Below are 17,474 nucleotides of genomic sequence, written 5' to 3'. Positions count from 1 at the left end.
GACCATAACCTTTAATTCCTGAATTACCAGCATTACAAGCAACTAGTATGAAGGAGTGTGAAGTGCACTTGTCCTGCTTTCATTCTCTTCTATGCCACCATCCTTCCCTCTCGCCCCGTGGTCCTCTTTTCCTCTCCTGCCTTCCCACCTTCCTCTTGTCTGCCTATTACTTTCTAGTCTCCCATCCCTCTCTCTACCCGTCTCTCCCTCCCCCGGCCCCGACCCCTCTTAGCCCTCTCCGTCCTCCCTCCCCCCACCTCCCTTTTCTTGCCCCTCTCTCGTTCATCAAGCCCATTTATTGCCTGTGCTCTGCTCTTGGCTGTGAATATATCTGCATAGTAATAGGCCGTTAATTAGCTCGAGCCGGGGTGCCTGTGTGGAGATCGTCATAATGGAGTGGGCTTGGAGAGAGAGCTCACCTGGGCCACTTCTCAGGGCCTCCAGGCCCAGTTCAATGGCTTTGATTCATTTTGTGGACGTGTGAGTGTGGACATGTTTGTGTGTCAGTGTCTGTTCCTTGTGAGTTGTACAGGATGTGTCAAAGTAACTGCACTGTGGCGCATAAATTTGTGCATGCAGTAAGTGTTTTCTCATTTGTGTATGTGAGGGTGTGTTTATGCTCTGTACCCCTGATTAGCCAGCCCACCTAGCCCTCCTCTCTTTGCTGCATAAATAGGCGTGCTGCTGTTTAAGTCTTTGATGTCGGCTTTGCCGGCCCCCACAGGACTCTGCAGGACTGTGAAACTACAGGGCAGTTATCACCGCAGCAGCTGTAACATAAACCCACATATTATACACCACTCCCCCTCTGCCATCACCTTTCACCCCTGAATCTTTGACACTGCCTGTAGGAAGCCGAGGTGCAGGAACCAGCCGCGTTCAGTTGCAGATAATGGAGTTCTCCTCGTGGGCGTGGCAGGTGTTTGAAAGTGTAGCACAAGCTTGCAACACGGACATATAGTATCAGCGCAGATGCAGGTTAGCCTGCAGGCAAGCACCCAGACGGGCTCATGTGCAACCTCACATGGCCTCACTCAGCGTGCTGAAAGGTGGATGCAGCACCTGGACCGCCAGCCTTTTACATTCTCATACAAAAACACATAAACAGGTGCACACACAGTCAGAAGGAGCACACAGAAGGCACAGACTTGGCACAGCAAATTACGCTGCGAGCTAGTTACATACGCTGTTACAATATTAGAAATTTGCATTAAAAAAGAGGTTTGGAATAGTTTAATTGAGCATGCGGGAGGAGGAATAATGCATTTTTAAAGAGAGGAAGGGAGGGAAGAGAGGGACAGAGATGAAAACTCTCTAAGAGCTGGTGAGGGAAAAGACAACTGAGAAGGAGGCATGAAGGGGGAAAGAGAGATACAAAGCAGAGTGTTAGCGGATGAGACAGAGATTGTGTCCATTGTGTCAGGAATAATGCGTCCCACACAGCTCAAAGGTTAGGACCGCAGCCTCAGGCCACCATGACCATTACAATATGAAAGGGGATGCAGTGAAAAGAAGCACTCAAGGGAGGGGAGCAGCCCACGCTCCGGCCCCCAGGAAGGGCTCTCACATCCAGGCAGACAGTCCGCTGCGGCCTCCTGTTCAAACACCACAGCTACGTTACACACTGGCAACTTTTGGACTCGTCTTGTTGGAAACAGTTCGGAGTTAAACTACTCTGCGATGACATCACCATTAGTTGATTAGTTGATTTTTGTGGCAATGCTTGTTGGTCCAATTTTCAGTAAGTGTGACCCGCTTTAATTAAACTGCGGGTTGAGACTCAGACTTACCGCTTTTGGACATGGCCGTGACAAGATGCAATAATATCTTATAATGAGTCTGAGTCCCCTGTTGAGAATCTAAACTTCTCATTTGGTTCCTGCGCTGTATAACTTAATGATGTATGCCTCGTTTTATTGCTGCTCACTTTGGAGCTTTATTGGATAAAACACATAAGGAGGCCTATTTATAGATCACATAGCACAGCCGGTCTTATCTGTCTTCTAAACACTATGCACATTATAACAACCCTGTCTTCTCGAAATTATGTTTGTATATTACTAAATTGCTTTCATAATTACGCTGAGTTAACAATGTACTCACTGCCTGGATTGTGTTCAGAGACTTTTCTTTGATTTATCAAAACACTACATTTATGTACTGTGCTGAATTTGCAGGATGGCGGTTGTGGTGGATGGTTGACATATGAGGTACAGGACTGTGACATCACATTCACAGGTTTGCGTCCAGATTCCGCCTTAGGTTTAGGCAACAAAAGCCCTTTGGTGAAAGTTAGGGAAAGACTGTGATTTTAATAAAAATAATAAGCCACTAAGAGTGGATATTGTATTGTGAGAGTGCCTATTTTTGCAAAAAACAATGAAATACATTGTCAGTGAACATTTTGCAGATTCGTTCAGTATCAACATTTGTGCAACTTGCCAGGCACATTGATGAACAACATTTCCTCATTATGTTAATATGAAACGTAATTTGCCCGGCCTTTAATTTCCCTCAAAAACATATTGACTTTTTCAAATTATTTATATATAAACGGAATTTCTAAAAGGCAAGGCCGCATAAAAAAATATGTGGGAGATACAATGTCAAACTAATCTGAGCTTTTAATCAGAATCACAGCATGCCTACAGTTGTTTAAAGCACTGATTAGACTATTAAAGGAATACTTTACACTTGTAAAATGACCGTTTCAATATCAGTTACTCATCATTTGTTACCTTGAATTTCTTAAGAAAACTTTTTCATATGCCTCCAAGGGAGAATCCAAAAACTGCAAACATTCTTCTGAATACAGACATGAGCACTGACAGCATCTGTAAGAAGGCAAACCAACACCTATTCTTTTTAAGGAAGCTGAGGAGTTTCGATGTGAATAAGACAATCATGAAATTGTTCTTTTCTGCTTTTACTGAGACTGCTCTGTCTTTTAACAGTTTCTGTTAGTTTGGTAATCTGAGCCTTAAAAACAAGAGCAAGTTGGAAAAAGTGGTAAAGTTGTGCTGTAGTGTTACTTTTAATAACCTACAGCTTCTGTATGAAGAGAGGGTTACCTCTAAAGCTCGGCTGATTGTCTCAGACTCTCAGCATCCCCTCCATGTTGAGTTTCAGATGCTTCCATCAGGGCGGAGGTTTAGCCTCCCTAAATGTAGCACTAAGCATTACAGATCATCCTTTGTTCCGTCTGCTATCGCTTATCTTAAGCAGCGGTGACCACTAACTGTCCATGATTTATCCCTGACAGTGTGTGGTTCTGGATTCTGTGTGCTATGTATTGTCTGTTTTGTTTTACCTATGACTACTGTCTGTATCCCAGACTGCCCCCTGGGGACATTAATGTTTTACCTTACCTTTCCTTACCTTTATGAATTGACATAGTCTTGGTCTCTATTTAACAACAGCAAAACTATATCAAAACATCAGATTACAAACCCTCAAACAAATGGTACAGTATAGTCCATGGATCATTTTATCCAGTTGTAGGCTCAATAGTTCACGCACATGTATTTGCGCTAAGACGTCACAATTTAAAACATGTTGATAAAGTTTTCTGTTATTAAATGCGGACCATGGTTTCTTCAATTAATGAGTAATGTTTGCCTTTTTTGGATTCTCCATTCACTGTGGAGGCATGTGAGTAAAACAATGTTTTCTTCACAAATTTAACACGCAGTGAGTAATTGCTTTACAAATGGTCATTTTTTGGGTGAAGTTTTCCTTTAAAGCTTTATGCCTCAAAATGTGTCGCTGGCCTTCATTTGAATCGACACATGTTGTTGTGGTTTTGCAAGGTTTAGATATAAGCCTAACCTTCTGATTAGGAAACAATTGCAGCTTTATCTGCGACTCTGTCCACATTGACCAGAATTAAATAAGCACTTTCATATGCGTTTGTGCGGGGCTATTGCTCGCATATCAACAGCTTTGTTCCATCGATCCAGCCTCACCAGAACAAAGGCACGGAGAAGATGAAAAGGCATTTGACCCGGCTCTGTTGCTAGGCCTTGTTAAATAGCAGGGGATTTTATTGACTACATTGCAGCAGCGCAGCCACTTACCCAAGTCCAGGCATTGACAGCTCTACTGTAGGACAAGTCTCCACTGCCCAGGTGACCCAGAGGAATGCTACGATGTCAACATGGTGGACAACCTGCGTGTATAGGCGTGTCTCAGTCCGTGGGTGTGTGTTATTGCGGTCAAGAGTGTGCATTCACACAGCTGTGAATGTGTGGGCACACGTCCCTGCAACAAGAAATCGATAAACCCTGGGGTTAATAGTGAGGAGGAACTGGCTCACCAGCTCTGCTAACAAACATCAGACTGTTAGCATAACCTTAGTCCACCCCTCTCCCCATGGAAATCCACTGGCATTGATTATAAACCTCACACTGCAGTTCAGTCTAGTCCCACTAGCTTATCGCTGGCTATATGAAGCCCCTATCACTCTGTCACTCCAGTATAGGCGATTTAGGAGTTAACCCTCTAAAATCTGAATAAACCAAGGACAGAGGGACAAAGACAGAACGAGGATTAGACTGAAATCCAATTTAAAGTCGGTCTTTCTGGCGGCAGGGTGGCATTGTGAGCCGAGCAATTGTCCTTCAGTTTGGAGGACCCGGTTTTAAACCCCTGTGGTGGCTCATTACTGCCGTGCTTTTGCACTAGACTTGTCAGAGATCACTTGTCAGTCAAATAGTGACGGTGGTATTGTGACTTATTTTTCCTTTGACTTTACAGTTAAAACAAGTTTGCATTTTTATAGGTGGGGCTCTTTCAAAGAATAAACCACTCTCTTCTAAGGAAAAGCCACATACCAACTGATAAGAACAGAACAGAATTTGTGAAGTAGAACGAATCCCTGGTGTGTTGTATCTGTCAGCGAGAAGGTACCAACATGAATGCGATTTTAAGGCAATACTGTGAAATGAATTTCAAACTGTCTCTGCATGACTGTATGGATTTAGGCATTGTGCAGTACACAAATGTGCTCAGCATAGCTAGATTTTAACATCTTCACTAAGGCTAATTTAATTATTGTAACCATAGACTGTATGAAGATGATAGACCTCACCCACGGACTTGTGGACTCCCGTTCTGAAGCCATGGATTTGACATTTTGGCTATTAGCATCTTGGATTTTTGGAGCCAGAAATGACCCGAGGTGACCATGTTTACACAAGAGGGTTATTAGCCCGTCATCCAAAATGGCCACACCCTCTACTATCCACTTTTGGTGTTTATTTCTATCACAAGTTCAGTATTTAATTTCATTTAAACTGGTATTTAAAAGGTCTTTTAAAGTCTTTAGCTTAACTTTTTGTAGCCTGTAGACACCTTTTGGTAAAATCAAGACTTAAACTGTTTCTGTACCAGGCTGTAAACATGCTAATTTGTGCTCTAACGTTGGACATTTTAACATGGGGGATCTATGGGGATTATGTTCCATGTTAAAATGCCCAACTTTAGAGCAGAAATAAACATGTTTACAGCCTGGTTCAAAAACCAGATAATAGATAATAATCAGATAATTTTCCCTTTTTCCCTCCTTTTTATATTACTAACTAATTTACATTTTATTAAAGCTTAAATTTACGCATAATTAAGGGCAGGTCACTTTGAACAGGATGTCTGCCAATAGTGTCCTCTGCTTCTCAGTCAGATCCAACCCTCATGGTCACTTTTGTCTTAAAAATAAAAAAAAAACAACACAAAAAAACAAACAAACCAAGTTAGCAACGGCAGAAATGCCAAACTCAAGGCTTCAAAACAGCAGCCCACAAACCACTGGGTGACGTCACAGTAGCTCCATCCATTGTTTTTACATCCGTCCGCTTGCCCATAACAAAAAAATATCATGCAGCTTTAGACGTGAGTATATTTTTGGTCTCTTGGGGGCAGTACTACTCTAAGGCAAAGTCAAACGCTAGCATTATCATCAAGTTGCCTTAATATGCGATCTAAAGTGTTAGCTGGTGAGCTTGGTGAGATGTGCTGATAGTGTTTTGTTTTGTTTTGTTTACCTTTGAAAGCAGTTTTTCCCCTGCGTCCGGTCTTTCTGCAAAGCTAAGCTAGCAGCCTGCTTACTATAGCTTCATATTTACTATATACACATAGGAGTGGCACCAATCTTCTCATTTAACTCTCAGCAAGACAGGGAATAAGCGTATTTGCCAAAATGTCAGCAAATATTAGCTACAGAAGACCTTCAGTAGAATTTAGCTGCAGTCAAAGTGCAACATTAACATGGGATGCAGTGTGAAAATAAATCAGGTGAGTGATAACCAAATGATGGATACAAACAAAGGACCCCACAGGTTCCCAGTCAGTTCCTCGGGTGGATGTGAGTTGGCAAGTAGCGACCGTGGGTGTGTGTGTGGGGGCTGATTTGTAGGAGGCCTGATTGAGTAGAGTGACAGCATACGGGAGAGAGGACTGACGTAACATGTAATTAGAGCTCGCTGTTCTTCAGCCATTTAAGTGAAATTTAGTTCAGAAGTGGTGTAAAGACTATAAAGCCAGGACTCGTTCTAGCTGAAAGAGAATGTCAGGAGTTTTTTTTAGAGTTACTGAACATCAACTTCTGTCAGTCTCTGTAATTATTGTTTATTTAATTTTTAAGTTGTTTTCATCATTTTGCAGCAAACTGCACAGCCCAGCATTGAGTGGTTTCTCAGCTGGAAGTGACAAAAAAATTGGAAGCGGAGACTTCCTGTGTATTCTGTCAGTGATTGACAGAAAGCAGAGTGTGATTTAATACAGCACTGATATAAATATGTCAGTGGTCATATATAAATACATGAGGAAAATATGATCAAGCTGAGACTTTGAACAAAACAAATGTTCATACAAAACAAGTTGACGGGTGAATTTAGAAAAGAATGCCACACTGCCACGAATTATTTTTTACTGTAACATCATAAAAACGAGCATTGCTAAATTAAGTAACTTTTGATTTAACCTCTCTATTTAACTCATATTAAGTGTAAAGTAAATCCTTTGTGTTCTTGTACAAACTTCCCTTGCACTGCTTTTTTTCCCTGGTTGCCATGATAGCCTTGTTTTTGTGTAGTAATCCATGTTTGAATGTGCATACATTCATTTTGCTTCCTCAACTCTGAAGAAGAAGAAGAAGAAGAGAAAAAAAACAAGTGTTATATAAAAACAGGCTTATCTTGGTCTGCCAGCTTAGTTCACTGTAAGCCTGCAAGCATGGAGAATAAGAAGGGAGGAGTGGATCGCCGAGGATTCTCTCCTGCTCTCTTACGGCTGCGTTCAGCGTCCGCCCTGGCCTTCGCTGACAGCTGGAATAAAGTCTTAATGCACAAGGCCGCGGTTACACTCGTCATTCCAACGTGATTTCTGGAAATTAGGCCGTGACCATTTGATGCTGTGCGAATGTGTCGATGCATGTCCACGCTGGGCCTGTCATTGTGTGATACGCGTCCTCCGTTGAAGGTTTTCTTTTCACCCGTGTTTCCAGTCTTTCTGTTTTTCATCTTGCAGCAGCTCTCTGTGAGCGTATTATACCTAATCTATTATCAGTTCAAGTCGCAGTAGCTGGGTTTCCATCAGTGTGCTTTTTAATGCTAATTATAATGAGCAATTTAGAAATGATCATCAGTAGAATTGACAAATTTACATTAGTTTTTTGCATTTTTAACAAAATTGATAATGCCTGTTTGTCTTGTAAATGTTTTAACACATTTAATTTCCTTTTAAGTTGTTTTCAGATAAAATGATGAAATATGATTGACATTAAAAAATTAAAATATCCGATACATAAATGTTTTCTGACGCAGCTTCATGCTGCGTTGAGGAAATGTATTTACTCATTTGTTTTGAGAAGTAAACTGACTTATGGAGGCTCAAGAAGACCAAAACTAACAAACAACAATAACAAATGTAAGAGTGGAGAATGAGATAGAAATGTTGCCCCCTTTTTGTGTTTTTAAAAATCTTAATTGCAAAATTGAATTATTTTTTCAAATGTCATTTTTATTGTTTCTTTCATAGCCTGACTGATACTGGATCTTTGAGGCTGATACTGCTAGCAATGTTTAGCTGTTTGATAAAATGGCAAATAGTGCTTTTGTTTGTTTTTTTGTTTTACATAAAACAAACCACACTGTAAAATCTGACAAGTTGATCGGACAAAAACAAGGAAACTTTTAAAGTTCCCCTCCCTCAAAAACATCAAGTAAATATATTGTGCGAAGTTGTTGCAACTTAAAAAAGACAAATGAGCGTTAACTTGTTCTTTCTAAGTGTTCGCAACTTAAGGAAACCAAGTTAGTCTGACTTAACTGAAGAATTATGTTTACTCAGCAGAATTTAGGAAACTGATTTCCTTAGATAAATATGTGTGTGAAATATGTATTTTGTGTTATGACATTTTATGCATGTGGGGGAATAAGGATATCTGCAGACCTGTTTTGTTAACCTGTTTTAGAATACACAAATGTGACTGATAACTTTTATTACAGATCAAAGCATGTCATGTATAATATGCATAGTTTGATGAAATGTTTCATTTAGCTTGTAGGCTGACTGAGGCTTGATTTGATATTTGGATTTGTGAGCAAATCTTCCATGGAGTCCTGTTAAAGTTCTCTCATAAGTCAGAGAGAAAGAATATATCCATTTTTTATTTTTATTTTTGTACATTATTTTATAAGGCTTTATAGTGGATTAGTTTTGATTGTATCATTTCATTTGTTCCCTCAAACCCTAGACTTGTCTTAAGATGCTGGGCATTTTGTCAAATAAAAAATAATCCTGCAAAGTCATCAGTCTTCATTGTGCTTATTTATTTTTGTTAACAAACAGTCTAGATTAGGATCTGTTAGTTTTCTTTTTTAACTGAGGTCCATATTAAGCAGGACATTTTACAGTTGAAAGATGAACTTGTCAGAGCTGTCTTGTTGATACATTTGCTAACACAGACTTCTAGTTTAACATTTCTGTATCGGACGTTTTTGCATCAGCAGCTGTACACTGTAGCTGCAATGGCTCACTAAACAAAGACAAATGGAAGTGTGAAGTCATCAAGAGAAAAAGAGGAAAAATGCAGATTATATTTAAACAATTTTGGTGTTAATTGCTTCACAATCATTAACCAAACTTGCTTTTTCTCCTCCTCACATTCTCCCTCGCTCTAGGTGTCTATCCTGTGTTAATGGAAACTTCCCCTGTCACTGGTGCAAATATCGCCACATGTGCACGCAGGACGCCAGCGACTGCTCCTTCCAGGAGGGACGAGTCAACACCTCAGAGGTGAGGTGACGCACAAACATCCACGTGTAGTTAAACACTCTCACAAACACTTGCACACAAAGATTCAGAAGCCCAGACATGCCAAGCAACACACAAACACATTTACAAGTACCTATGCACATGCACACACAAGTATGATATAGTGGCATAGTAATTCCAAGGGTGCAGCTGGGACCTGTATGCCATTTGAGTGTGTGTATGTGCGTGTATGAATGAGTGCTGCTGTGAGTGGCCCAGCAGCAGCTGTTGTACTCCAAGCAGCGCTGGATTTATTCACTTATAAACAAGTCGGGGTGAATGAGTATGCAAATGGCAGCGCGCGCTACCATCCCAAATGTTATATTTGCATGAAAACCCTCATCTATCCACGAGCCGACTCGCTTTCACAGTCCCTCTGTCTCCATCTAAGTCGCTAATTCTCACTGTCTGTCATGCAAACACAGGAAGTCACACTGTCAAACATGGAGTGAACTTCAGAAAGTCACACTTAACACCCAACCACCCTCACTTTGGCTTTGTCTCTATTTCTTTCTTTATCTCTCATTCCTCTGTTCTCGCCTGTGCAGTCAGACCACAAATCTTATTTTATCCTAGCAGAGGAAAGTTTTGTGTTTGACACATATTCAAGTTGTCCCTCTTGCTCCTCTGTCACTCAGCCTATTGTTGCTTGCTCTCTTTTCACCTCTCTCTTTCTTTCACATACTCTTTCTTTCTTTCCAAAAAACATGAAAGGATATAATAGGGAAAAAAACAGACAATTGAAAGTCCACAGTGGGGGTGGGCATGAAGGAGGCGCGTTTATGAATATGTGCAAGTGTGTCTGTATGCATATGTTTATATGTGGGTGCCTATCTGTTTGCATATTCTATTTGTATGTGTGTGTATATATTCATGCATTTGTAACTATTTTATGTATACATTATTGTCTTTACTTAAAGGGACAGTTCACCCCAAAATCAAAACCACATATAGCACCTGTAGTGCTGTTTATCAGTCTAGATTGTTTTGGTGTGAGTTGCTTAGTGTTCGAGATATTGGCTGTAGACATGTCTGCCTTCTCTACAAAATAATGGAACTAGATGGCACTCGGCTTGTGGTGATCAAACCTAAAAAACAAATTTATGTAGGAACTGTTTTCTCTTTACCAAACTTAACCCACTAGCCGTATCGCTGGGCAGCAGGACCTGTGCATCTACTGCTAGCTCACCTAGCACCACTGGGCTGGCCATGTTACAGCGCAGCTGAGGAGGAAGCCATTATTTTTTTCATCTCACACTGTCACAAGCATGAGGCTTTTCATCCATGAGTAGATGCATGCTTCCTTCTGCGCAGTGATACAGTTGTCGGGTACAGTTTGGTAGAAAAAAATAGTTCCTACATGAAACTGCTCACCCGAAGGTCTGTTGATTATCTTTAACAACCAGGTCATGATTTCTGGAAAGACATTGCTGTTGAGTTTTTCAAATATGTTTTGTTGGGACTTTGAGCACCACAAGCCGAGTGCCATCTAGCTCCATTATATTGGTATATCTCCAACACTCACAACTCACACCAAAACAATCTATACTGATAAATAGCACTACAGGTAAAAGGAAAAACATATATTTTTTATTTTGGGGCGAACTGTCCCTTTAAGACATTGCTTGTGTTCATGTGAATGGTTGTCTGACAAATATGACAAGAGTGTGCGGTGTGTGTGTCATGACGTCTGTTAAAGTGTACAAATCAGGCAGCAATTTTAAGGCATTTTGTGTGTGTGTTTGTGTGTGTGGGTCGAGGGGGATACCACTTGACTCCACACACACCCTGTCATCACATGTAATATCTAACACACCAGGCTGACATCCATCCTCATCTTGTTTGGAGAACCACACCAATTCAACCCCTTTTTTTCTTCCTATTTTGTCTTCTGATGTACTCTGTCTTTTTGGTGCAGGCGTTGCCATGGTTATCAAGACACTTTGAATGTCAGGGGGGTTTTGCTGAATTTTGATAGACACACACAGACACACACACACACAATCATACCAGTGCCATCACCACCTCCTTACATGGAGTATTATTATTATTATTAAAACAGCAGAGAGTGAAGAGACAGCTGTGTGATGGATACATGTTGTTTTGATGTATCCGAATGTTCTCCCCCTGTCATTGAGCATGTAACATTTTTTGAAGCAATGCATATGAGTACTTGAGCCAACAGCAGTAGTTTTGTCATCACACATTTATCTCCTCTAGCCTTGATTTTGTTCCAGTTTGCCAGTTTGTAGCCCCTGCTGAAAGCGATATTGCCCATCTCCGCTGCCTGAAAAAGTTTCCCCCTGTGTCATTAGCAGTAGGTTGCCAAAGTGATTGAATTTACACTACACTGGTTGTCTTCCCAAAGGCATTTGTCATATTTCTTGAGGCTGACTTCACTTCATATCTGATAAAACTCATAGCATCTGTGAATCTGTGCTGCAGGTACATCACAAAAAAACAAAATACACTCTCTCTTCATGGTGTTAATAGATAACCACTAATGTATATGTTTTTGCCCTTTTCAAATAAATGTAATCATCTGATGTCACTTCCTGGATATGCAAATAGATATAAATCAGCTGTGTTGTGACAGCAGATAAACAAAGAGGCACATTAGGGGCGACCAGGCAGAAAATTGCCAGAGTCGGAGAAACACTTGAGATGGCCATGAACAGAAATGTGTATAAACACAAACAATGAGAGAAACAAACACCAGGACAGACAAACACAGAGACAAACAAATTTGCTCTGCTCCGATGAATCCCAGCATTGGGGCTGGTAGAGCCAACTGGGCCGACGCTGGGCCCGAGGGTTTGTTCAAATGACTTCATTCAGATTTAAGGAAATAGGAAAAATAAGACAATAAAAAACCAACAGAAGAAGTCAAAGAAAAAGAGTTTGTTTGCATTCATTTTCCTGTCTACAGGCTCGCCTGCTTATGCATTCATTGATTGCAAACTCGCTCGCTTGTTAATTAAGTCGTTTATTCATTTTGCATGGGGTCGCTTTTCACTCAGGATATTTCATGTCCCACACATGAATTAATGCGTTCATGATTGACAGCAGAGACACAAAATGGCTGCCAAAAAACCACCTCAGAAGGGAGCTTTGACAGGAAGTAACTTTTTTCTTCTTCTCTTTTTTGTGCATGTAAAATGCTTCAGCAGTTTTATCATTGATCATGGCCTGAGCTTCTGATTATTGATGATATGCTAGTATTGCCTTCACCTATTGCTGGAAGTATCATAGCTATGAGAAGCATATTCCTGTGCTGCAAAAGAACATCAACCCAATCACCAAAAGAAAATGTTGGCATTGTACATTTCTGCAAGCCACAGATACATTCTATTTGTACGCTTCATATATGAGCTGCCTTTGTCATCGTGAGGTGGATGGTGTGACACAGGCAGGACTCCTGCCAAGCTGTAGACCACCACCGACCACTATTCGAGACCAACAAACAACAAAACCGGTTGTTTTTTAGTGATGCATCAATATGTTTCCAGGAGCTTTTTGGCCACCAAACGTGTGTTTTTCAGTAACCCTTCACTGTGTTTCCAGTGGAGATATGGACAGCAGATCATCCTGACCATCTCTACATGCCTAAATGCATCGATTTGCTGCCATGTGATTTGCTGATAAGCTTTTGCACTAATGAGCAGTTGAACCGTGGTACCTAATAAAGTGGCAGTGAGTGTATCTGCTACATGATAACGTGCAAATGTAAAGTGGCTGTAGTTTGCTGAAACATACAATGCCAAAATGTATTCTGCGTTGCGGAACACATGTTTAAGAGGTCTTTTTTAGTTTAACTTGTCATGATTTCAAAAGTTTGATTTGCAACTTTTACCGTGGATTAATCTGATTCAAAGGTTTTTGCTGCTATGAGAGTGAAGGAAAAAAAAAAAAAAAAAAAAAGCTATTGGGGCATGATTATGGTCTCCTACATGAAAGTCGGAAGTGCTCCCAGTCCATCCACCATCCCGACCTCCTGACCTCCAAACCTGAAATTTGGCACAAAGACTATTGAGGTCTTGTGTAGTGTCAATTTTTATACCAGCAGTAATTTCTTTCTTTCTTTATTCGTGTTCCAAAAAAAGTGTAGCTTCTAGTGTGTATTTATTTAAGTCTGATGTATTCATTAAGACTGAGTGAAGTCATCTTAATCTGTCAAAAGAAGCGTTCATTATGAGCCAGTGCTTGTTCTGCATCAGCCGCTCTGAAACAGTTTATTTAACCATCGAGGCTCTGACCTTTTCAATATGTGAAACTGCAACTCACAATCTCTGCCTCACTGTCATCTTTGTCTTTCTTTCTTTCTTTCTTTCTTTCTTTCTTTCTTTCTTTTGCCACCTTCCACCCTTCTTTGCCTTTCTTTTTTGTCTTTCCTTACCTTCTTTCTTCCATCTTACACTTATCCTTCTTTCTTTACCTTACCTCTTCCTCTTTTCAGTCCTCCCTCCTTTCTTCCCTTATCTCTTTTTTCTTCAGTTCTCTCCTCTTTTCTGTCTCTGTTTTCATAGCAGCCTGACCTCCTTACATTCAATGAAATACAGTAGGTCCATGATGCATTGCTGCTGCACAGGGGATTGAACTGGTGGCTTTGTAGCCTAGTCTCATTGATAATCATTAGCAGGCTGTGTTCAGCTCCAGATGAACAGAAGGTGAATATAGGTAGTGTATCAGAGTTAGCCTTCATGCTGCTAATTAGAGGATGAATCACCGTGATGAGTGAGTTGGTTAAATAGTCATATCTTTCTGTCAAGTCTCCTCGCTGCTGCGAGAAATGCATGCATGGAGGAACGCATGTGCATTCAGCAAGCAGAGCTTTCTACACACAGACTCCCACAGTATCACTGCTCAAAGCGTGCCATGCACCTCGCCAGCCATCTCCATACGGGCTCCCGGTTTTGATCTCTAACCTAGTGAGCCCTTTCCTCTTGTTCACCCTCATCCCCTCAACAAGTCAATTAGCTGGAGCCAGACACCCTCTCTTTTTGTCTCTCAGCTACGGGTGTCAGAGTTACATCTGTCTTTCCATTGTTGCCGGAGCACAGGCTGGTACACAGCTCTCGAGTCGCCCAGCTCGGAGGCTCGGGGGCTGGGGCTGGCACAGAGCAAGCTTCCCTTCTCCCTTTGGGTCTCTCTGGCTGGGGTAAGCTGCCTGCCACTGAAAGACTCAGCTCTGCGCGTGTGTGTGTGTGTGTGTGTGTGTGTGTGTGTGTGTGTGTGTGTGTGCGCGCGCGCGCGCACGTGTATGTTAATTATTCAAAGTGTATTAAAGCTTAAAGATGCATCTCCAGATGCCTCTCTGATCGTTGGTGTGTTTAATGGAGAGAGACAGATGAGATGAGAAGCGAAAGGTGGAGCATCTACAATAAAACATAAGGGGAGGAGTGTGGCAGTGGCCTAGTTGTTAGAGAAGAAGCAAGCTTGCTAAAACAACCGGGGGCCTCATTTATGAAACTATGTGCACACTGCACATATTTTAAAAAAGAGAGAGAGAAAGAAAAAAAATGCATTCTGCAAAAATAGTGCATTTTATTATGCAGGTTACACATTTTAGCCAGCCTGTAATTTTGTTCATGAGTCTCACATCTGACCCCTTCAGCTCCACAGTAATAATACATAGTTGATATTTAAATCAGTATATATGATAATACCCTATATCAATCCAATACACTGAGATAATGCTTCTAAAAATAGTTTTTATCCATAAAGCTGAAGTTAAATTAACAGGATATAAATGGAAGAAACATCACCAGAGCCTGCCTTGATGTGTTAACTGTGTTTTCACTTCAGAGGAAGGTCAGGGGTCACAATAAGATGCTTCTAATTAAGTTTGTGTCAGGAAGCTCATTTTAATTCTCTCATTATTCTAGAAAAACAGCAGATTGGACGCTGCACTTGTCCAAATTGCTCAAGGCTAATTGTCAACAAGCTTTATGAAATTAGAATTGATTGAACATATTATTGCAGTTGGCATACTTAAATAAGACTCAGAAATTATTTTTTTTAAAAGCAGGACAGTAGAGATACTAGAAGATGAAGGGGATATGATAAAGAAGGAAGGAGATAGACAAATAGAAGGGGGGGGGGGGGACCAGGTGGGCAAAGTAAAAGGAATTAAGGATAAGAGAAGGACATCAGAGTTGAAGGGAGCAACATACGAGTGAGCTGATGAAAGGAGGAGAAGGATGGAGGAGTGGGAGGAGGATGCAAGAGATGTTTAACCATTCAGGAGATGAAAGGATACTTGAGGGTCATGACACTGCCCGTGCCTCGTGTCTCCTCAGCATCTACTTAATAATTCCATGTCATTTAGTTAATGCTATCTGCCCTACTTTCTTGTTTCCCGAAAGCTCTGCGGCTGAGGACCATCTAATTGCATTGTGTGTTTGTCTTGCCGTTGCACAACGTAGTTTTGTCTGCAGAACATAAATAGGAAATATTCAAATGTCAATGGTGACTAAGTCACAGAGGATTCTCAACAACATCCTTGTTCAGTGCCTTATTCCAGGCTTCTGTTATTGCTACATGCAGCAGAACAGATTTGATATTTTCGTGTCATTAACAGTTCCTGACGAAATTATAGAAGTATTAAGTGGGAACAGTCCCTGATGACTTGTATCACTCGTGACTTTTTCAATCCAAATGACACTTTCCTCGTGTCGTCTCTCTTCTGACCCCACTTCTCTTCCACACTGAAGGCTTAATGAACTTCAATCCACTGTTGCTCTGAAAGCATGAGTAATCATATGTGGGGAATTAGTTCTGAAAGTGTTTTGATGGTGCACACTGTCTCAGTGGATAAATTTAATGACCGTCAAACTGTTAAATTGTTCACTGAGGTGGAGGGACATGGGAATTAACTCGGGTATCAATGCTCTTTGGTCCATTGTTCTATGCTAACAGGCTATATCAACCGTATGTAGAGCAAAGGATGAGATTTGATTTTATCCTTAAAATGCATTCATTAGAGACTAAATGTATAGGGAAAAGGTTGTGGGGGTTGACTAAATTGGATGTCCAGTCCTTTTTTCTTTACTTTTTTGGGCGCTCTATCAATATTACTTCATAGATATTACATGAAGTTCAATTTATCTGTCACAAGGAGCAGCCCTCAGCTCAACCTGTTCTATTAAAAGTCTATTAAAGGTCCAGTGTGTAGGGTTTAAGGACATCTATTGGCAGAAATAGTGTATAATGTTCAAAACTATGTTTTTACTAGTTAATAATCACTTGAAAATAAGAATCATTGTGTTTTTGTTACCAGAATGAGGCCTTTATACCTACATACGGAGCAGGTGCCCTTCCCTTTGTTTCTGCAGTAGCTCAGAATGGACAAATTAAACATTGACTTTTGATAGGATAGGCCACAGTAGGTCTTCTATGGGAGAAGTTTCAGTTCTGCAGTCTCACAGCTAGATGCCACTTAATCCTACAGACTGAATGTTGAAAGACTCTACTGAGTTTCTTTTAGGGCTGGGTGATTGGGTAATTGGATTTACTTTTAAATTACGATTTTGGATTCCAATGACTATGCACACAAGATAATCAATATAAAATGATGTGCCGCATTCCATTTCACAATTGTGCCCTTGTTTGTCTTGTGTTATAAATCCAGCACACCTCTTTTCTTTACACTGTGTGCTCAGTGTTGCCAACTTGGCAATTTCCATGATTTAGCAACTTTTCAAACCCTCTCAGTGACTTTATTTCTAACTAAAAAAGTGCACTCAGTACAATGCAGATCTCTGCCAGGCGGCCACGCCACAATTTACAATCTACTGTCCAATCTAGACAATGGGTTCATTCAAGATGAACTGCGTCTCAGCTGGACAGTAGACAAGATGAGGCGACAGCAGCAGGAGGCAGTGACTAAAAGCTGCACAGAAGTCCCAGAAGTATTCGCATCCTGTTAGATCCGTCTGTAGGCCACCTGTAGTTTGAAAACTATGTTCTAACCATTTTTATAATTAATACCAACCACAACATGAGACTAATAGCCTATAATCTAGTGTTTAAGATGACATGTTTTTTTACAAAACGCAATGTCTGTGGTCAAGAAAACCCACCGTTGAAAAGAGAATGGGTTAAAGTTCAGTGAGTAAGCAATAGTTAAGTAATTGTGATCTCAGTGTTGACCAAAATAACTGTGA

At 40.8% G+C, this 17,474-nt stretch overlaps 1 protein-coding gene across 2 annotated transcripts in view; it reads left to right on the top strand.

Moving 5' to 3' along the window:
• Positions 1-17,474, top strand: part of LOC117257925 (plexin-A1-like) — a 351,734-nt gene that overhangs the window by 210,512 nt on the left and 123,748 nt on the right. For both annotated transcript variants that reach the window (XM_033628343.2, XM_033628342.2), the window contains exon 9: positions 9,177-9,291. In XM_033628343.2, coding sequence (XP_033484234.1) covers positions 9,177-9,291 — 115 coding nt within the window. The remainder of the gene's footprint in view (positions 1-9,176; positions 9,292-17,474) is intronic.

This window comes from Epinephelus lanceolatus, chromosome 8 (genome assembly GCF_041903045.1).
Source record: "Epinephelus lanceolatus isolate andai-2023 chromosome 8, ASM4190304v1, whole genome shotgun sequence".
In the NCBI taxonomy this organism is placed as follows: Eukaryota; Metazoa; Chordata; class Actinopteri; order Perciformes; family Serranidae; genus Epinephelus; species Epinephelus lanceolatus.
The sequence above is the reverse complement of the archived record's forward strand: the minus strand, read 5'-3'. Positions and strand labels throughout refer to the sequence as shown.